The 22,457-nt window shown below is 42.5% G+C and overlaps 1 protein-coding gene and 1 long non-coding RNA gene across 5 annotated transcripts in view; one reads left to right on the top strand and one right to left on the bottom strand.

Annotated features, from left to right (window-relative positions):
* The window catches only part of LOC132378356 (uncharacterized), a 42,130-nt gene extending 29,228 nt beyond the window's left edge, over positions 1–12,902 (bottom strand). For all 3 annotated transcript variants that reach the window (XR_009506994.1, XR_009506993.1, XR_009506992.1), the window contains exons 1-2: positions 12,780–12,902; positions 4,764–4,891 (exon numbers count right to left, since the gene is read on the bottom strand). This is a non-coding gene — a long non-coding RNA (uncharacterized LOC132378356). The remainder of the gene's footprint in view (positions 1–4,763; positions 4,892–12,779) is intronic.
* A 1,194-nt stretch (positions 12,903–14,096) lies between these two features.
* LOC132378351 (sodium- and chloride-dependent transporter XTRP3-like) overlaps positions 14,097–22,457 on the top strand; it is a 51,389-nt gene continuing 43,028 nt past the window's right edge. The window contains exon 1 of one of the 2 annotated variants that reach the window (XM_059945190.1): positions 14,097–14,403. In XM_059945190.1, coding sequence (XP_059801173.1) covers positions 14,283–14,403 — 121 coding nt within the window. In that variant the 5' untranslated portion in view covers positions 14,097–14,282. The remainder of the gene's footprint in view (positions 14,404–22,457) is intronic. The other variant, XM_059945191.1, reaches the window with a different exon arrangement.

Genomic DNA, 22,457 nt, shown 5'->3' with positions numbered 1-22,457 from the left:
AAGCCTATGGAAACCTATAGACCTTCTGTGCAGGGGTTGGGTACATAGAAATGAAATTAGGAAGGCAAAACATGGACAAAAAATAACACGGATGGACAAAATTTAGGAAAATCCCAATTCATTTTAGGTGTGTAAGAAAGCAAAATCATTACATGAAATCAGAGAATGCAGGTGAAGTTATAACCCACCACACATTATCAGTATAAGTGCTGAGACCTGAAATGTTACAACATTTAAGGAGTGTCAAGACAAGCACATGAATCACCAAAGCTTGGAGACTAAGGATCAGGTTTAAAAACTCTATGGCTAATTCTCTTATCAATTGTAAATGATCATTTAGAAAAACTACTGCAATAAACACGTTATCCCAGAAATTAAGTATGCAAGATATAGTGGACAAAACCACCTAAAGCAAGTATTGTACGTTTAGAAACATTAGTAGAGACATCTGTAAATCTCTCATGCACTAACCAGTGTTTGATATAGGTATTCACCATGAGACGAAGTTAGTTATCAATATCTATCATTGGATAAGTTGGCAGAATATTCATTATGAAGTGAAGAAGATCTGACTATTCATCTTTTTATAAATTACATCATACTTAACCTCAATCCCATTGAAAAGGAAGAATTACAAGGTGACAAAGTTACAGATGCAGACAGAGACAAGTTCCTGCCCCACCTGGCCAAGTGGCACCACTCGAGCCAGCACGAACTCACCTGAACCACCTCTCATTGTGACGTTCCCGCCCCCTCTATAGTCCCCTGTGATCTCATCTTGAAGCAATGTGGCTCACGTACTCACTGCAGTGAGGTCACCATGGACGTATTTTAAAGGCATCCTTTACCAGCAGGGATAGGGCATGGCTGATTGGCAAGAGGTAAAGTGTGGGAATAAAGGGAGTCTTTTCTGGCTAGCTGCTGGTGACTAGTGGGGTTCCACAGGGGTTAGTGTTGTGAATGCTTCTTTATCCATTATACGTCAATGATTTGGATGACGGAATTGATGACTTTCTGGCTAAGTTTGAAGATAGGTGGAGGGGCAGGAAGTTTTGTGGAAGTAGAGAAGCTACAGAAGGACTTAGATTAGGCAAATAGGCTAAGAAATGGCAGATGCAATGCAGTGTTGAGAAGTATATGGTCATGCACTTTGGAAGGAGAAGTAAAACTGTAGACTGTTTTCTAAGTGGAGAGAAAATTAATAAATCTGAGGTGCAAAGGGACTTAGGAGTCCTTGTACAGGATTCCCTAAAGGGTTTAAGTCGGTGGTTTTGGAAGGCAAATGCAATGTTATCATTCACTTCAAGAGGATCAGAATATAAAAGCAAGGATGTAATGCTGAGGTTTTATAAAGTAATGGTGAGACTTCACTAGGAGTATTGTGCGAGTTCAAAGAAGGTTCACGAGAAAGATTCTGGGACTGATAAGCTTGTAGTATGAAGAACATTTGATGGCTCTGGGCCAGTATTCACTACAATTCAGAAGAATGAGGGGTGACCTTATTGGAACCTAGCAAATGGTGAACCGCCTTCACAAAGTGGATGTGGAGAGGATGTTTCCTACGGTGGGAGAGTCTAAGACCAGAGGACACAGCCTCAGAATAGAGGGCCTTTTAGAACGGAGAAGAGGAGGAATTTCTTTAGCCAGGGAGTGGTGAATCTGTTGAATTTGTTGCTACAAGCAGCTGTGAAACTAAGTCATTAGTTAAAGCAGAGGTTGATAGCTTCATTATAATATGATTAGGAGTAGTCAGCATGGCTTTGTCAAGGGCAGGTCGTGCCTTACAAGCCTGATTGAATTTTTTGAGGATGTGACTAAACATATTGATGTAGGAAGAGCAATAGATGTAGTGTATATGGATTTCAGCAAGGCATTTGATAAGCTATCTCATGCAAGGCTTATTGAGAAAGTAAGGAGGCATGGGATCCAAGGGGACATTGCTTTGTGGATCCAGAACTGGCTTGCCCACAGAAGGCAAAGAGTGGTTGTAGAAGGGTCATATTCTGCATGGAGGTCGGTCACCAGTGGGGTGCCTCAGGGATCTGTTCTGGGACCCTTACTCTTTGCGATTTTTATAAATGACCTGGATGAGGAAGTGGAGGGATGGGTTAGTAAATTTGCTGATGACACAGCTGATGGGGGTGTTCTGGATAGTGTGAAGGGCTGTCAGAGGTTACAACGGGACATTGATAAGATGCAAAACTGGGCTGAGAAGTGACAGATGGAGTCAACCCAGATAAGTGTGAAGTGGTTCATTTTGGTAGGTCAAGTATAATGGCAGAATATAGTATTAATGGTTAGACTCTTGGCAGTGTGGAGGATCAGAGGGATCTTGGGGTCCGAGTCCATAGGATGCTCAAAGCAGCTGCGCAGGTTGACTCTGTGGTTTAGAAGGTGTACAGTGTACAGTGCCTTCACCAATTGTGGAATTGAATTTAGGAGCCAAGAGGTAATGTTGCAGCTATATAGGACCCTGGTCAGACCCCATTTGGACTACTGTCCTCAGTTCTGGTCGCCTCATTACAGGAAGGATATGGAAGCCATCGAAAGGGTGCAGAGAAGATTTATAAGAATGTTGCCTGGATTGGGGAGGATTCCCTATGAGAATAGGTTGAGTGAACTTGGCCTTTTCTCCTTGGAACGAAGGAGGATGAGAGGTGACCTGATAGAGGTGTATAAGATGATGAGAGGCAATTATCGTGTGGATAGTCAGAAGCTTTTTCCCAGGGCTTAAATGGTTGCCACAAGATGACACAGCTTTAAGGTACTGGGAAGTAGGTACAGAGGAGACATTAGGGGTAAATTTTTTACTCAGAGAGTGGTAAGTGCGTGGAATAGGCTGCCGGCAATGATGGTGGAGGTGGATACGTTAGGATCTTTTAAGAGATTTTTAGATAGGTACATGGAGCTTAGTAAGATAGAGGGCTATAGGAAAGCCTAGTAATTTCTAAGGTAGGAACATGTTCGACACAACTTTGTGGGCCGAAGGGCCTGTATTGTGCTGTAGGTTTTCTATGTTTCTATGATTCTTGGTTAGTCAGGGTATGAAGGAATACAGGAAGAAGGCATGAGATTGGGGCTGAGAGGAAAAATAGTACTGACTTGATAGGCCAAATGGCTTAATTCTAGACACTAGAATACTACAGCACAGTACAGGACCTTCAGCCCTCAATGTTGAGCCAACCCATATATTCCTTTAAAAAAAAGTACTAAACACACACTACCCCATAACTCTCCATTTTTCTTTAATCCATGTGCCTGTCCACGAGGCTCTTAAATGCCCCTAATGTTTTAGCCTCCACCACCATCCCTGGCAAGTCATTCCAGGCACCCACAAACTTCTGTGTAAAAAAACTTACCCCTGATGTCTCCCCTAAACTTCCCTCCCTTAACTTTGTACATATGCTCTCTGGTGTTGCTATTCATGCCCTGGGAAACAGGTGCTGGCTATCCACCCTATCTATGCCTCTCATAATCTTGTAGACCTCCATCAAGTCCCCTCTCATTCTTCTACGCTCCAAAGAGAAAAGTCCCAGCTCTGCTAATCTTGCATCATAAGACTCGTTTTCCAATCCAGGCAACATCCTGTTAAATCTCCTCTGCACCCTCTCCATAACTTCCACATCCTTCGTATAATGAGGTGACCAGAATTGAACACAATACTCTAAGTGTGGTCTCACCAGAGATTTGTAGAGTTGCAACATGAACTCTCTACTCTTGAACTCAATCCCCCTGTTAATGAAGCCTAGCATCCCATAGGCCTTCTTAACTATCCTATCAACCTGTGTAGCGACCTGGAGGGGTGTATGGATTGGAACCCCAAGATCCCTCTGTTCATCCACACTCTTAAGTAAATGACCATTAATCCTGTACTCAGCCTTCTGGTTTGTCCTTCCAAGATGCATCACCTCACACTTACTGGAGGAATTTAAGGTGGAGGGTTATATGGGAAGCAGGGTTTAAGGGTTGGCACAACATTGTGGGCCAAATGGCCTGTAACATGCTGTATTGTTCTTTGTTCTTATCCAGATTGAACTCCATCTGCCAATATTCTGCCCAACTCTGCATCCTGTCTATATCCTCTTGTAACCTTCGACAACCTACAGCTCCATCCACAACTCCTCCAATCTTCGAGTCATCCACAAATTTACCCACCTATCCTTCTGCCTCTTCATTCCGGTCATTTATAAAAATCACAAAGAGCAGGGGTCCCAGGACAGATCCTTGCAGCACTCCGCTAGTCACCGACCTCCAGACAGAAAACTTTCCTTCCACTACTACCCTCTGCTTTCTTCCTGGAAGCCAATTTTTTACCCAAACAGCCAAGGTTCCAGTGATCACATGGCTCATGACTTTCTGGATGAGTTTCTCGTGGGGGACCTTGTCAAATGCCTTGTCAAATTCTGCTCCTATATCTTATGGTCTTATGATGCTGGGACACGTGGCAAAACACTGACAGCACTGATGCTGTACTGTCCAGGGGTGAGTCTTGGCATCACTAAAGAAATATTAACAGTTCTATCATTACCTGATTAAAGTGTTCAGAAATGCTGAGGGGAATGAAGGATTAAAAAAACAATATGCACTATATATAAAATTGTAAACCTTCCCAGAAAAATAAAATTCCACATAATATATCCCAATTGCAAGGATATTTATTTAGATCAACCTATTTTACTTGCAGATTTAAAAGTACAAATTTACTTTTGAAATGTTTCAACATTTCTAACAAATAATTTCAGAAATTTCAAATATCACCATACCATAAAAATAAGGGATCACATGATCATGAGGGAATATTACAAACTTTAGCAAACTTTTTCCCACGCTGAATTATTGGGTCTGCCATGACCCCAGACCTCATGGGAAATTATCATAATCTTTACTTAACCTGCAAGAGAAATGGGAAAGCAATAACCATCAAGCCATAAATCTTTTACAATAACTGCTGCCAGAGTTTGTTGCAGCATTTTCTGTTTTTATTTCCGTTTTCTAGCATTTGCAAATTTTTTTTACTTTCAGTTCATTTTCAGGCCTATTAGCATTCTATGGCAATAGTCTATTTTGCAAAGAAAATCTCATCGAAATGCACAAATAAAATAGTAACAGAATTAAATATCACCCTATACAATTCATTCAGCCTAGCTTGGAATGGAGTCGTGAATGGGCTAATGAGTTAAACCAATTCTTCAACTGATTTGATAATTGCCCTCGTGTTTACACCACCCTCAGCACACCAGTCCAGGTGCGGAGGCATCCCATGCTCCCTCAGCACCAATGCCTCCTCTCCTCCTTCTTCCCATCACCAGTTCAACACATGGATGAACAACCCATTGTCTATATCCCCTCCTTGCCCTGCACCTACCATCCACACCTCCACATACCAACTGCTGTTGTCCCGATTTTCACTTCCCCCAGCCCTACCTTCCACCTATTCCCCAGTCATCAAGAACTCACCTTCACTAATGAGCAGGTGAGAAAGGCTCTGGGGAAATCCAGTCACGGCAAAGCGTTGGGACCGGATGGTGTGAACCCCAGCATCCAGAAGAAGTGTGCTGAGCAATGATGTAGCGTTCTCCAGTATTTTCAATCTGAGTCACAGGCTAGAAAGGGTCCCAACTGTGTGGAAAACATCATGTGTGCAACCCGTACCCAAGATGGGCCAACAGGAAGTCTCGAATGACTACCCTGACCCTTGAGTGGCCTTGACCGCACACATCATGAAGACTCTAGAGAGGTTGGTCCTGGCTCATCTCCAACCCCTGGTCAGATCAGCTCTTGATCCTTAGACAATAAGACCACAAAACATAGGAGCAGAATTAGGGTATCTGGCCCATGGAGTCTGCTCCGCCAATCAATTATGCCTGATCCTTTTTTCCTCTCCTCAGACCTATTCCCTGGCCTTCTCCCCATGACCTTTGATGCCATGTCCAATCAAGCACCTATCAGGCTCTTCCTTAAATATACTCAATGACCTGGCCTCCACAGCCACCTGCAGCAACAAATTCCACAAATTCATCATCCTTTGACTAAAGAAATTCCGCTGCATCTCCGTTTTAAATGGATGCCTCTCTATCTTGAGGCTGTGACCTCTTGTCCTAGACTCCCCTACCATGGGAAACATCCTTTCCACATCTACCAAGTCTAGGTCTTCCAACATTCAAAAGGTTCCAATGAGATTCCCCCACATCCTTCCAAATGCGAGCAAGCACAAAACCCAGAACCATCAAACGTTCCTCATCTGATAACCCTATCATTCCTGGTATCATCCTTGTGAACCTCCTCTGAACCCTCTCCAATGTCAGCACATATTCTCTTAAAAGAGGAGCCCCAAACTGTACACAATACTCAAGATGAGGCCTCACCAGTGCCTTAAAAAGCCTCAGCATCACATCCCTGCTCTTGCATTCTAGACTCTTGAAATTAATGCTAGCACTGCATTTGCCCTCCTCAACACCGACTCTTCCTGCAAGTTAACCTTGAGCGTGTTCTCCCAAGTCCCTTTGCATCTCAGACCTTTAGACTTTCTCCGTGTTTAGAAAAGAATCTGTGTATTTATTTCTACTACTGAAGTGCATGACCATGCATTTTCCAACGTTGTATTTCATTTGCCACTTTCTTGTCCATTCTCCTAATCTATCAAAGTCTTTCTGCAGCCTACTTCTTTCCTCAACACTACCTGCCCTCCAACAATCTTCGTATTATCTGAAAATCTGGCAACAAAGCCATCTATTCCATCATCTGAATCATTGATAAACAGCAGAAAAAGAAGTGGTCCCAACACTGACCCTGTAGAATACCGCTAGTCACTAGCAGCCAACCAGAAATGGATCCTTTTATTCCCACTCGCTGCCTCCTACCGATCAGCCAATGCCCTAACCACACCAGTAACTTACCTGTAATGCCATGAGCTCTCAACTTGGTAAGCAGCCACATATGCAGCAACACATCAGTTTTGAACAGATCATACCTCCGGCAGAAGTGATCCCAATGATCCAAGAGCCTGATGCCCTACCTCCTGTACCACCTTCTCAGACATGCATTTGTCTGCCAAATCATCCTGTTTCTACACTCACTAGTGTGTGGCCCAGGCAGCAATCCATAAATTACTATCGTGGAGGTTCTACTTCTCAATTTTCTGCCTAACTCTCTAAATTCTCTTTTCAGGACCTCTATGCTTTTCCTTCTTTTGTCACTGGTATCAACATGTACCAAGACATCTGGCTGCTCTACCTCCCCCTTCCAAAATGTTGTGGATACAGTCCGAGGTGTCCCTGACCCTGGTATCTGGGAGGCAACATACCATTCGGGTGTCCCGTTCATGTCCACAGAATCTCCTGTCCCCCAACCACTGAGTCCCCTATAACTTTCACTCCCCTCTTCTCCCTCTTTCCCTTCTGCACCACGGACCCATGCTCAGTGCCAGGAACCTGGTCTCCATGGCATTCCCCTGGGAGGTCACCCCCCACAACAGGATCCAATACAGTATATTTATTATTGAGGAGAACTATCTAGTCACATTTCCATTTCTCCTGATAATCGCCCAGCTACTCGCCTCCTGCAACTTCAGAGTGACTACTTCCCTGTAACTCTAATTGAATATCTCCTCACTCTCCTGAACAAGCCAAATAGTCATCCAGCTGCTGCTCCAGATCCCTAACACGGTCCTCAAGGAGCTACAGCTGGATGCACTTCACACAAATGTAGACCCAGGGAGACTCTGAGTCTCCCAGGACTCCAAAATCTGGCATGAAGAACGCACAACAGCCACTTACAGCACTAGGTACAGTAAGAGAAAAAAAAAGGGAAACTTAAAAGAAACTTAAGCCGAGTCAAAGCCTCTTTCAAGCCAAAGCCTGACACTCCTACCCTCACCACTGGCCTACTCCCAACAATGGCTGCCTCGCTAGTCCCTTCTGTACTTTTATACCAGCGTCACCGACCTGCGAGAAACCACTGATTTTAAGCCACTGAAATGAACCGGAATGGCCACGACGCTCTCCTTTCAAACAAGCGTCGCTGTCATTTAGATTGCCCTAACCACGTGTTACGCCTCACATTAGGACCAGGGCCTCGCTGCAGCAAGTTGCTCCGGGCCTAGAACACGCCACCCAGCAATTTGCTTTGCACCTGGATTTCGCTGCCAAAGATGCTGTTCTCGACCTCTCCAAATTGGCTCGGGTTTAAAAACAACCCACCGTTGCACCCGGGCCAGCTGGACAGGCATCGGAACTCCTCTGTCCTGTCTTCTCCCCTCCAAATCGTTCACTCCAACCAGCAGGGCTCCAACTCCAAGTGTGTCGATTTTGCAGGGCACATCTCTCAAACTCACTTCCCCCTCGCTCAGCTCATCCTGAGATCTTAATTGAAGAAAGGCCAATTTTTATGAGAAACAGATCTAGCAAATTTTGATTGACGCAGGTTAGCCTCTGGCAGAGGAGTATTTGGTAAGGGTGAAGCCCTCAAACATGAAATTTTGAGAGCACCGAGTTTGTATGTTCCTGTCTGAATAAAAGGCAAGGATAACAGGTTTATGGAATCTTGGCCTCCAAGGATATTGAGACTACATCCACACTAGACCGGATAATTTTGAAAACGCCGGTTTTGCGTAAAAGTGATAGGCATCCACATTAAGAGATTCTGAAAATACTTCTGTCTACATTAAAACAGATATTTTGGCGAATCTCCTCCTACTGCGCATGCATAGGACACATCTACCCAAAACAAGCGACATGTTTGGTGTCGAATCTCGCCGTGAAAGACTTGGTGCGTGTTTGTGCAGTTACAGACTGGTATTGGTAGTAGTCTCTCGAAGTCCAAGGAAGACGAATGTGTGGCGCAGTTAACATCTGTGGGCAGGCATATGACTTCTGAGGCTGAAGTCCGAAGCGCAGATACGGTTTTAGATGGGGCAAGGAACACCGCCTGTTGGGGCAGGAGCGGACGCCTTCCTGACCAGAAAGTTACAGACTAGAAAAACTTAAACGACGGACAGCTGTTGGCTCTCACGCAGGAGAACCTAAAACTATATATAAAAAAACACTAGAGCGTAAGGAGACAACCAACAGGGAGTTCACGGACAGTATGACCCAGCTGACGACGAACATTGTAAAACTGACTAACTCTGTTGCATTAATAAAGACCCTTCTTAAATGTATAAAACATGTCTGCATCACTATTATCTTGTATTTCCATACAATGTTACATTAGGCTGTTACACATCTATTGTCAGAGAAATACTTGCATAAATAGGTAAACCACCTTCATACAAGCAAGGACAGAAAACAGGGCAAAGTGAGTATATTTATTCAGTAAGTTATGGGTCAGAGTATTTGGTGAGTACATTTTTAACTCTTCTGGCTTCAGTCTCGTTGCCATCTGTTCTGAAATCGTTAGGTTGCGTTCAAGAAAACAATGAAGTGGCGCGCTGCCGTCACCATCTGTTCCGGCACGTCACGACAGCGTTTTTAGATTTCTCCGGTTACCCCGTCCACACTGCTCTGGCCAATCCGGTGTTTTCAAATGTACCCACTCTGGAAGCGTTTTAGAAAAGCTCTGTTTTCCGGGGAGGGAAATGCTATTTTAGTGTGGACAGGGGCTCAAAACAAAGAGAAAAAGCTTTGGTTACGGATTTATCCAGTCTAGTGTGCACATCGCCTGAGGCTCTGGTTAAGAAAAAGAAGGAAGTGCATAGCAGCTACAAACAAATGAGGTGCTAATGTAGTTTAAGAAAGGCAAGATAGGGATGTTAAGGGGGCAAAGGGTAAGGGGAGGGGGGGGTGGGCTGATACATATATATACATGTCATTTTTCCACTATTCTTTTCTATGTAATTATCTTAAAAAATTGAATAAAAAAATATTTTAAAAAAGAAAGGCAAGAGAAGAAGGAAATCAGGCTACATCCACACTAAACCGGATAAATCTGTAACCGAAGCTTTTTCTCTTCGTTTTTACCCTCCGTCCACACTACAACAGCGTTTTCATTCCCTGAAACTGGAGCTTTTCAGAAATGCTTTTCAGGGTGGGTATTTTGGAAACGCTGCTCAGGCAGATCAGTGTGGACGGGGTAACCGGAGACTTTTGAAAACGCTATCAGATGGCAGCGCGCTATTTCATTGTTTTCTTGAACGCATCCTAACAATTTCAGAACAGACGGCAATGAGACTGAAGCCAGAAGAGTTAGAAATGTACTCAGCAAATACTTTGACCCATAACTTACTGAATAAATAAGTATACTGTACTCACTTTGCTGTTTTCTGTCCTTGCTCAGATGAAGGTCGTTTTACCTATTTATGCAAGTACTTCTCTGACAATAGATATGTAACAGCCAAATGTAACATTGTATGGAAATACAGGATAACACTGATGCAGACATGTTTTATACATTTAACAAGGTGCTCTATTAATAGACAATAGACAATAGGTGTAGAAGTAGACCATTCGGCCCCTCGAGTCTGCACCGCCATTCTGAGATCATGGCTGATCATTCACTATCAATACCCAGTCCCTGCCTTGTCCCCATATCCCTTGATTCCCCTATCCATCAGATATCTATCCAGCTCCTAACAGAGTTAGTCAGTTTTTCAATGTTCGTCATCAGCCGAGTCAATCTGTCCGTGAACTCTGTCGGTTGCCTCCGTACGCTCCAGTATTTGTTTTTTTTTACTTTTAAGTTCTCCTGCGCGAAAGCCAACAGCTGTCCATCAGTTGAAGTTTTTCTAGTCTGTAACTACACAAACGCGCACTTTTACGGCGAGATTCGACACCAAACATGTCGCTTGTTTTCGGTAGATGTGTCCTGCGCATGCGCAGGAGGAGGAGATTCGCCGAAATCTCCGCTTCAGTGTGGATAGAGATATTTTCAAAAACGTATAGTGTGGACGCCTATCGTTTCTACGTGAAACTGGCGTTTTCAAAATTATCCGGTCTAGTGTGGATGTAGCCTAAAAGAGGGTGTTAAGTTGCTCTAGGAGTCAAGGTGAAGGAGAATCCTAAGGGCATCTACAGATATATTAAGAGCAAAAGGATAGCAAGGGATAAAATTGGTCCTCTGGAAGATCAGAGTGATCATCTACAGGTGGAGCTGAAAGAGATAGGGGAGATCTTAAATGGATTTCTTGCATCTGTATATACTCGGGAGATGGACACAGAGTCTATAGAAGGGAAGCAAGGCAGCAACGAGGTAACGGACAGAGGAGGAGTTGTTTGCTGTCTTGAAACAAATTGGAGTGGATCAATCCTCAAGGCCTGACTAGGTTTTCCCTCAGATCCATTGTAAGCTGGTGATCCATTGTAAGCTTATATCAGTAGTGGGAAAGTTATTGGAAGGTATTCTAAGTGGCCAGATACAGTATATAAGTATTTGAATAAACAGGGACTGATTAGGGATAATCAACATTGCTTTGTGTGTGGTAGGTAGGGTACAACCAAACTTACAGAATTGTTTGAGGAAGTTGCCAGGAAAGTTGATGAAGGCAAAGCAGTGGATGTTGTCCACATGGACTTTAGCAAGGCCTTTGACAAGGTCCTGCTTGGCAATTTGGTCAAGAAGCTTTAGTCACATGGCATTCAAGATAAGGTAGTAAACTAGAATAGACATTGGCTCCGCAGGAGAAACCAGAGAGTGGTAGTAGATGGTTACCTCGGTAACTGGAGGCCTATGACTAGTGGAGTGCTGCAGGGATTGGTGCTGGGCCTGTTGTTGTTTGTCACCTATAGCAATGACCTGAATGATAATAAAGTAAGCCGGAACAGCAAATTTGCAGATGGTGGGGGTGTAGTGGACAACAAAGAATACTATCAAAGCTCGCAGGGGGATATTGACCAGCAGAAAAAAATGGAGTGAGAAATAGCAGATGGAATTTAATGCAGATGAGTGTGAGGTGTTGCACTTTGGGAGAACCAACCAGCGTAGGTCTTACATGGTGAGCAGTGGGACTCTGAGGATTGTGGTAGAACAGAGGGATCTGGAAAAGCAGATCCATAATTCCTTGAAGGTGTCATCACTGGTAGACAGGGTCCTAAAGAATGCTTTTGGCACATCGGTCTTCAAAAATCAATGTATTGTGTATAGTAATCGGGATGTTTTGTTGAAATTGTACAAGATGTTGCTAAGGCCTAATTTGGAGTATTGTGAGTAGTTTTGGTCACCTATGTAGCAGAAAATATGTGAATAAGATTGAAAGAGCACAGGGAAAATTTACAAAGATGTTGCTGGGACATAAGGACCTAAGTTATCAGGAAAGGTTAGGACTTTATTCCCTAGAACGTAGAATATTGAGGAGAGATTGGTTAGAGATTGGATATTTAGAAAATAGTCTATGCTTTTATTTCTTGTACCAAAGTGCATGACCATATATTTCCTGACACTGTATTACATCTGCCACTTCTCTGTCCATTCTCCTAATCTACCCAAATACCTTCTGTTGCCTCTCCACCTCCTCAAAAGTACCTGCTCCTCTACTGATCTTTGTATTGCCCCTAAACTTGGCTACAAAACCAGCAATTCCATCATCCAAATCATTGACATATAATGTAAAAGGTAGCACTCTTTATATTTATATTTCTGAAGAAACTGTATATGCTTTAACATTACTGGCTAGCTTACTTTTGTATTCCATCTTAACCTTCTTAATGTCTTTTTGTAGTTATCATCTATTGGATTTTAAGAGCTTCCAATCCTCTAACTACCCTCTCATTTTTGCTCTATTATATGCCCTCTCTTTGGCTTTTATGTTGGCTTTGACTTCCTTTGTCAGCCATGGCACATCATCCTACCTTTAGAGTACTTCATCTTTGGGATGTTTCGATCCAGCACCTTCCAAGTTGCTCCTAGAAATTCCAGCCTTTGCCACCCTGCTGTCTTCCCTTCCAATGTTCCCTTCTAAAACAATTCTGGCCAGCTCCTCTCTCATGCCTCTGTAATTCCCTTCACTCCACTGTAATACTCCGTAATACTCTGTAATAAATTTCAGAGTGAATTCTACCATATTATAATCACTGATACACCCTAAGTGACCTTTACCTTAAGCTCTCTAATAAATTCCAGTTCGCTGCACAACGCCCAATCCAGAATAGTTGATCCCCTAGTGGTCTCAACCACAAACTGCTCTAAAACGCCATCTCACAGGCGTTCTACAAATTTCCCTTGGGTTCCAGCACAAACCCGATTTTCCGAATCTACATGCATATTAAAATCTCCCATGACTATTGCCTTTTTGGCGTTTATTTTCTGTCTCCCGGTGTAATTTGTAATCTGTTTTGGGGTCTGTATATTACTCTCATCAGGGTCTTTTTACCCTTGTAGTTTCCCAGCTCTAATGATTCTAAACCTTGCAGTCCCATGTCACCGCTTTCTGATGATTTTATTTCATTTTTTCCCCGTACAGTGCCACCGTGTCCTCGCTGCCTTCCTGCCCGTCGTTTCGACATTTTATTTTATTTATTGAGATAAAGCGCGGCATAGGCCCTTCCCACCCTTCAAACCACGCCGCACAGTAATCCCTTGATTTAATCCGATTCTAATCGCCAGACAAATTACAACCAGTTAACCGGTAAGTCTTTGGACTGTGGGGAGAAACCCCACATAGTCACGGAAGATCAAACTCCATACAGGCGGCAGCGGGAATTGAACCCGCGTAAAATGTTTAAGGGGGGAACTGCTTTATTCAGAGGGTAGTGAGAGTGTGGAATGAGCTGTTCGCGCAAGTGGTGGACGTAGATTTGATTTCAACATAAAATTGGATAGATATATGATTGGGAGGGGTATGGTCCCGGTGCGGTCGAAGAGACTAGGAATATTAACGATTCGGCATAGACTAAATGGGCCGAAGGGCCTGTTCCGTTTTGCAGTGTTCTATGACTCTGTGGCTCAAAGTCAGTGTGTTTGGTGGATTGCTTTTGCAGATTAGCTGGTTAACTGTTCTCTGCTACAAGCTTCCTTTTTTCATAACTTCCTGTGAACATCAGTCGATTTACGGCACCCGAATGCAAATTTATAAACTGCGAAAACTTGTCCATCCTCCGTTTACAATTCTGACCAATAGCTGGTAAGCTCTCTGCGAAAATAAATGTTGTGGGTAGATATCTTACACAACACATCCGTAGGAGACTCATTTCTCTTTGTTAACTATTTGCCGTAACGTCATGGTTAATAGGATTAAAAATTAAACATATGATTTTACCAGTGCCAGATTCCTGGACAGTTCCTCAACAACTTATCACCGGGTCAGTAATACGTTTAAAACATCTCGCAGCTGAAACGATTCCACGTTCTCCAACATGGAAGACACAAGACCTTCGTGGGACAATCCCTTGCAGTTCGTGTTCGCCTGCATTTCGTTTGCGGTGGGGCTAGGGAACGTTTGGCGATTCCCTTACCTCTGTCAGATGCACGGTGGAGGTGAGTTGCTGCTTTGTTTATATCCCGAGAATCCATCCCTGTCAAGTAGGCGAACTCGATCGATTGCTCAAATTAACGGGCATCAGTGGGGAGGGAAATCTCAAAATAGATCTTTTCCTCAGCTTGTAAGCCTGCCGACTCTCGGCGGCTGGTTTATAGAGAAGGACTGAGCGTTCACAGAAGTGAAATCCAAAGCAATCATTTCTTGTCCTTAGCACGTTCATTTCCGAACACAAAAGTGGTTTCAGTTTGGATTTGACTATTTGAAATTTAGCTTGAGTCTATAAAACAAGTGATGGAAAATTCCATTTGTGTGCTGGGGTGAATTTGTAAAATGCTTTGCATGAAGAACGCTGTACGTATAAAAAAACGTAATCTAGTCATTGTTGGAACTCTAAAATACCACGTTAACTTCTAAAACGCATAATAATATTGCTGAAAGCTGTAAGTTAATGTATAAGTGAGGTAATGACGTGTCTCAGAGGGCCGATTTCAAGTCTAAGGTTGACTTCGACAATTCTGCCAAAGTGGAACAAAAATGGAGGGAACTTTTGAAGTCGCTTAGTTTTTTTTAACTCTATCCTTTCTGAATTTTGGGTTAGGGTAAGGATCTTCACAACCTTCAAACATCAAAGTCCTGCTATCTGTAGCCCTGGAGGTCAGTTGCATAAATCAGAAGACAATGTCAACCACAAGTTTTGTTCATCTGATTCAGTTCCATTGCCTGAAAAATGAGTGAAGAACAACAGGACAGTTAAGAAGACCTATGTTGTATTGATGTCCATTACAGAGAAGTTACAGAGAAAGTTGATAGTGTGGTTCAGAAGAGGTATGGTCTGTTGGCCTTTATTAGTTGAAGGAATTCAATTCAAGAGCCACGGGGTAATGTTTAAGCTCAATAAAACCCTGGTTAGACCACACTTGGAGTATTGTGTTCATTTCTGATCACCTCATTATAGGAAGAATGTGGAAGTTTTAGATGGAGTGCACAGATAATTTACCAGAATGCTGCCTGGATTAGAACATGTCTTACGAGGATAGATTGAGTGAGCTAGGGCGTTTCTCTTTGGAGGGAAGGTAGGATGAGGGGAAACTTGATAGATAATAAAAGTGGATAGCCAGTGACTTCTTCCCAGGGAGGAAGTAGCTAACATGAGGGGGGGGGGGGGGGGCAGGATTTTATGGTGATTGGAGCAAGCTACAAGTGGAATGTCCAGCGAGGGTTTTTTACATAGAGAGGTGTGTGGATTGCACTGCCAGAACTGGTGGCAGAGGTAGATACTTTTGAGTCATTTAAGAGTTTCTTAGGCACATGGATGAAAGTAAAATGGAGAACTATGTGGGAGGGAAGGGTGAAAGTATGTTAACCAGTTGGCAAAACATCATGGCTAAAAGGCCTGTTCTCCGAGGTGCCGTTCTAAAAGCAGCTCATAAATAATTGATAATGTCTTGTAAACCTTTGGCACTGGTGACTAAAGGTGACTTTCTCCAATGCAGTTATAATTTCCAGAGAGCTTCTTCAATATCAGAAGTTGAAAAGAAGTCACTTTCTGCTATTATTTCTCCACAGGAAACGAGTCAAATTTAGAGTTATTGATGTCCACCATGTTCTTTTTTATACATCTCTGAACATGTTATTACAGAGGAGTATAAGTAAAGGTTTTGAAATTCAAAGAGGGGAACTTGGCAATGTAGAGAACTAATCTGCCAAAAATGTCCCTTTTTTTAAAGACCAACTGATAACATACTGTTTATATAATAGACCTAAGAATGTTTAGGACATTTCAGAAGTTACTCCTTTACATATGGGTGTTTCTCTATAATGTAATTTGTCAACTTTCGCTGACAGCTGTATAATATTTACTTCAGGGCTCCACTACTCCTGTCAGGCATAACTAATAAGATATAAATCTCAAATGGCTTCAAGGTAATGGGCAATTTGTTAATATCTAAATAGTAATTGTGAGAACAAATTAATTCTTAGAGTTTGTATATTGTGCAATGTAACTGGGGTTTTTTACAATTCTCTGATCTTGTATATTGAAAAGCCTCAAAAACGCTACTGATTTCATATTCAAATGTCAGCTGAGGGAGTATATAAAGAACTAATCCACTGGACTTCCCCAAAATGGTTAATTTTAAATAATTTTATTGTTTTATCATTAGAAGTAAGGATCAACTTTTTTTTTCCTGGACGGGAGAAATATTATTTTCTAATAGCTTTCTCTCCCAGCACCAGTTCCCAAAAATCTGAGGCAACAGTGTTGGGAACACGTTTGATGAGTCAGTACATTTATCTTTCAAGAGAATTCAGCTAACATCAATAGGGACTATACTAAATATAAAATGAGATTATCTTGCCAGCTTGCTGCACGGAGCTCAGTCCAGCTCGTAGTCAAACTTCATATATTGATTAAGGGGCTGCGGGGATTTGACAAATGAAGGGGGAAGTTAAGAAATTTATGTGTGTGAGGTAATCTTATTAAATTATAGAATAGAATGAAGGAGATTTATTAAGGATAGCGAGGGACAAAATTGGTCCTCTGGAAGATCAGAGTGGTCATCCATGAACGGGGCCAAAAGAGATGGGGGAGATCAAACTGATTTTTTTGCATCTGTATTTACTCAGGAGATGGACACAGAGTCTATAGAAGTGAGGTAATGCAGCAATGAGGTTACAGATAATATACTGATCACAGAGGAGGAAATGTTTGCTTTTTTGATGAAAATTAGGGTGGATAAATCCCCAGGGCCTGATCAGGTGCTCTCTCAAACCCTGTGGGAGGCTAGCAGAGAAATTGCAGGGGCCCTAGCAGGTGAGGTGCCGGAGGACTGGACGATAGCTGATGTTCTATTATATAGAAAAGGTTTATAAGAACTAGCCAGTAAATTAAAGGCCAATGAGCCTGACAGCATAGGAAAAGCACGGGAGTGGTGGTAGGTGGTTGCTTGTTTGATGGAAGCCTGTGTCTAGTGGGTATGCCATAAGGATCGGCACTGGGTCCATTGTTGTTTGTTTTCTATATTAATGATCTGGATGATAATGTGGTAAACTGGATCGGCATATTTCTGGATGACACAATGCTGGGGGTGTAGTGGACAGAAAGGAAGAATTAGATCATGCAGCAATATCTAGACCAGCAGGAAATGTGGGCTGAAAAAATGGCAGAGAGATTTTCATTCTCTCAGTGAGGTGTTGCAGTTTGGGAGGACAAACCAGAGTAGGACTGACACGGTGAGCGGTGGGGCACTGAAGTGTGTGGTAGAACGGGGGGGGGGGGGGTGGAATCTGGGAATACAGATCCATTAATTCCTTGAAATTGGTGTCACAGATAGATTGGTTTGTAAAGAAAGCTTCTGTCACATTGGCTTCCTAAATAAAACATTGAGAACAGGATTTGGAATGTTGTATTGAAGTTGTATAAGATTTGGCGAGACCTAATTTGGGGTATGTGTGCAGTTTTGGTAACATAAAAGATTGAAAGAATGCGGAGAAAATTTACAAGGATGTTGCCAGGGGCTGAGGATCTGAGTTATGGGGAAAGGTTGAATCAGTTAGGTCTTTATTCCTTAGAGCATGGAAGAATGAGGGGAGATTTGATAAGAGGTATACAAAATTATGAAGGGTATAGATTGGGTAAATGCAGGCAGGTTTTTTTTCCCCACTGAGGTGAGGATGACTGGAACTAGAGGTCATGAGTTAAGGGTGAAATGTTTAAGGAGAATATGAGGGGGAATTTCTTCACTCAGATGGTGGTGAGACTGAGGAGCAAGCTATCAGTGAAAGTGCTGGATGTGGTTTTAATTCAATATTTAAGGGAAATTTGGATAGGTACTTTGATGGGAGGGGTATGGAGGGCTATGGTCCAGATGCAGATCATTGGGACGAGGCAGATAAATGGTTTGGCATTGACTAGATGGGCCAAAGGGTCTGTTTATCTGCTATCATGTTCAATGACTATAATTCCATGTTAAAATATGGGTTTTTCACATGAAAATTCTTGAACCAGAGCTGATTCTCTTGTAATGCATCAACCACTTAGTATTGATATGAAGAGGGATCTTTGGGACTGTGTGCCCCGAGAGCTGTGGATGCACAGTATCTAGGTTTTTCAGGAGTAACAGATATTTTTGGACTGTTAAAGGAACAAAGGAACAAAAAGGGACAAAGTAAAATCTGATGTAGCAGTATTTCAGTGGAGTAACTAACGGAAATTGCAGTGGTATGAGAGAGGAGTTGGCCAAAGTAAATTGGAAGGAGCTGCTGGCAAGGATGACAACAGAGCAGCAATGGCGTGAGTTTCTAGCAAAAAATGAGGAAGGTGCAGGGTAGATGTAATCCAAAAATGAAGAAGTACTCAAATGGCGAAATAGTACAACTGTGGCTGACAAAGGAAGTCAAAATGAATGTCAAAGCAAAAGAGAAGGCACACAACAAAGCAAAAATTAACTAAGCTAGCTTTTAAAAAATCTACAGAGAGCAAATAAAAGAATCATTAGGAGGGAAAAGATGAAATATAAAAGCAAGCTAGCAAACAATATCAAAGTGGATAGTAAAAGCCTTTTCAAGTATGTAAAGAAAATAAAAGAGAGAAGAGATAGATAGAGGACCACTAGAAAATGAGGCCAGAGAAACAAGGGCAGATGAACAAGAGATGGGCAGAGAAACAAGAGATGGCAGATGAACTAAATGAGTATTTTGCATCAGTCTTCACTGTGGAAGATACTAGCAGTGTGCCAGATTTTGAAGGGTGTGAGGAAAGATAAGTGCATGCAGTTACTATTACAAGGGAGAAGGTGCTCCAAAAGCTAAAAGCCTTAAGGTACGTAATTTACCTGGACCAGATTAACTGCACTCTAGAGTTCTGAAAGAGTTAATGAGAGAGGTTGTGGAGGCATTAGTAATGATCTTTCAAAAATTATTGGACTCTGGCATGGTGCCAGAGGACTGGAAAATTGCAAATGTCACTTCGCTCTTTAAGACAGGAGGAAGGCAGCAGAAAATAAATTACAGACAAGCTAGCCTGACCTCAGTGGTTGGGAAGACGGTGGAGTCGATTTTTAAGGGTGAGGTTATTAGGTACTTGGTGACACAGGACAAGATAAAACAAAGTCAGTGTGGTTTCCTTAATGGGAAATCCTGCCTAACAAACCAGTTGGACTCCTTTGAGGAGATTACAAGTAGGGTAGATAAAGGCAATACAGTGGATGTTGTATTTTTGGATTTTCAGAAGGCCTTTGAGAAGGTGCCACGCATGAGGCTGCTTACCAAGTTAAGAGCCCATGGTATTAGAGGCAAGTTACTGGCATGATTAGAGCATTGACTGATTGGTAGGAGGATGCAAGTAGGAATAAAAGAATCCTTTTCTGGTTGACTGCCAATGACTAGTGGTGTTATGCAGGGAGCAGTGTTGGGACTGCTACTTTTTATGTTGTATGTAAATGATTTAGATGATGTAATTGATGGCTTTGTTGCCAGGTTTGCAGATGGTGGAGGGGCAGTGTTGCAGATGGTGGAGGGGCAGTGTTGAGGAAACAGGTAGGATGCAGAAGGACTTGGACAGATTAGGAGAATCAGCAATAAAGTGCCAAATGAAGTACAATGTTGGAAAATACACGGTGATGCATTTTGGTAGTAAAATTAAATGTGCAAACTATTTTCTAAATGGGGAGAAAGATCCAAAATTCTGAGATGCAAAGGGACTTGCGAGACCTTGTGCTGAACAACCTAAAGGTTAACTTACAGGTTGAGTTGGTGGTGAGGAAGGCAAATGCAATATTAGCATTCAGTTCAAGAGGTCGAGAATACAAAAGCAGAGATGTGATACTGAAGTATATGATAAGGCACTGGTGAGGCCTCACCTTGAGTATTATGAACAGTTTTGGGCTCCTCATTGAGGAAACGATACGTTGGCATTGGAGGTAGTTCATAGGAGGTTTACAAGTATGATTCTGGGAATGAAAGGGTTATCATACGAGAAACATTTGGTAACTCTTGAGTCTGTACTCACTGGAATTTAGAAGGATTGGGGGGGGGAGGGATTCATTGAAACCTTTCGAAAGTAGAAAGGCCTAGAAGTGTAGATATGGAAAGGATGTCTCCCATGGTGGGGGAATCTAGGACAAGAGGGCACAGCCTCAGAATAGAGGGATATCCATTTAAAACAGATGCAGAGAAATTTCTGCAGCCAGATGGTGGTGAATGTGTGGAATTTGTTACCACATGCAGCTGTGGAGGCCAGGTTGTTGGGTGTATTTAAGGCTGAGCATAATAGGTTCTTGATTGGACACAGCATCAAAGGTTATAGGGAGAATGCTGGAAAGCGGGGCTGAAGAGAGGGGGGAAAAAAAGGATCAGACTTGATGGGCCAAATGGCCTAATTCTCCTATATCTTATGGTCGTAAAAGAACATGAGGATTAGAACTGGTATAACTGAACAGTAGAGCCAGCTAAGCTGCTTTTCCAAATGCTCTTAACATGCAAATTGACCTCATTGGATGGAATTTCTTTAGCCAGGGTGTGGTGAATCTGTGGAATTTATTTCCATAGATGACTGTAGAGGCCAAGTTGTTGGATATATTTAAAACAGGTTCATAGGTTCTGTTGTGTCTGTGTGCAACTACACATCATTAAATAAAAGTACACACACTGGAGATTGCAGCGAAAGAAAGAAAACAATGCATAAACAACAGTACACGCACAAACATCAGGTCAATACATAGTGCTGGGGGGGTGGGGGGGGGGGGGAGTTCATTGCTCCAAAAAATGCATATCCATACATTATGCTTCCTCCCCCTTTTAGATTAATTCAATATAAAGCTGTATACAGTGGCATGCAAAAGTTTGGCACCCCGGTCAGATTTTCTGTTACTGTGAATGGCTAAATGAGTAAACGATGACCTGATTTCCAAAAGGCATAAAGTTAAAGATGACACATTTCTTTAATATTTTAAGCAAGACTATTTTTTATTTCCATCTTTTACAATTTCAAAATAAAAAAAAGGAAAAGGGCCCGAAGCAAAAGTTTGGGCACCCTGCATGGTCAGTACTTAGTAACACCCCGTTTGGCAAGTATCACAGCTTGTAAACGCTTTCTGTAGCCAGCTAAGAGTCTTTCAATTCTTGTTTGGGGGCTTTTCGCCCATTCTTCCTTACAAAAGGTTTCTAGTTCTGTGAGATTCTTGAGCCGTCTTGCATACATTGCTCTTTTGAGGTCTAACCACAGATTTTTGATGATATTTAGGTCGGGGGACTGTGAGGGCCATGGCAAAACGTTCAGCTTGCACCTCTTGAGGTAGTCCATTGTGGATTTTGAGGTGTTTAGAATCATTATCCTGTTGTAGAAGCCATCCTCTTTTCATCTTCAGCTTTTTTACAGGCGGTGTGCGGTTTGCTTTCAGAATTTGCTGGTATTTAATTGAATTCGTTCTTCCCTCTACCAGTGAAATGTTTCCCGTGCCACTGGCTGCAACACAAGCCCAAAGCATGATTGATCCACCCCCGTGCTTAACAGTTGGAGGGGTGCTCTTTTCATAATATTCTGCACCCTTTTTTCTCCAAACATACCTTTGCTCATTGCAGCCAAGAAGTTCTATTTTAACTTCATTAGTCCACAGGACTTGTTTCCAAAATGCATCAGGCTTGTTTAGATGTTCCTTTGCAGACTTCTGATGCTGAATTTTGTGGTGAGGATGCAGGAAAGGTTTTCTTCTAATGACTCTTCCATGAAGTTAATATTTGTGCAGGTGTCGCTACACAGTAGAACAGTGCACGACCACTCCAGAGTCTGCTAAATCTTCCCGAAGGTCTTTTGCAGTCAAACGGGGGTTTTGATTGGCCTTTCCAGCGATCCTACGAGCAGTTCTCACAAAAAGTTTTCTTGGTCTTCCAGACCTCAGCTTGACTTCCACCGTTCCTGTTAAACTGGTATTTCTTAATTACATTACAATCTGAGGAAATGGCTACCTGAAAACTCTTTGCTATCTTCTTATAGCCTTCTCCTGCTTTGTGGGCACCATTTATTTTAATTTTCAGAGTGCTAGGCAGCTGCTTA

Source organism: Hypanus sabinus, chromosome 20 (genome assembly GCF_030144855.1).
Source record: "Hypanus sabinus isolate sHypSab1 chromosome 20, sHypSab1.hap1, whole genome shotgun sequence".
In the NCBI taxonomy this organism is placed as follows: domain Eukaryota; kingdom Metazoa; phylum Chordata; class Chondrichthyes; order Myliobatiformes; family Dasyatidae; genus Hypanus; species Hypanus sabinus.
This window is presented reverse-complemented; position numbering and strand designations above follow the sequence as displayed.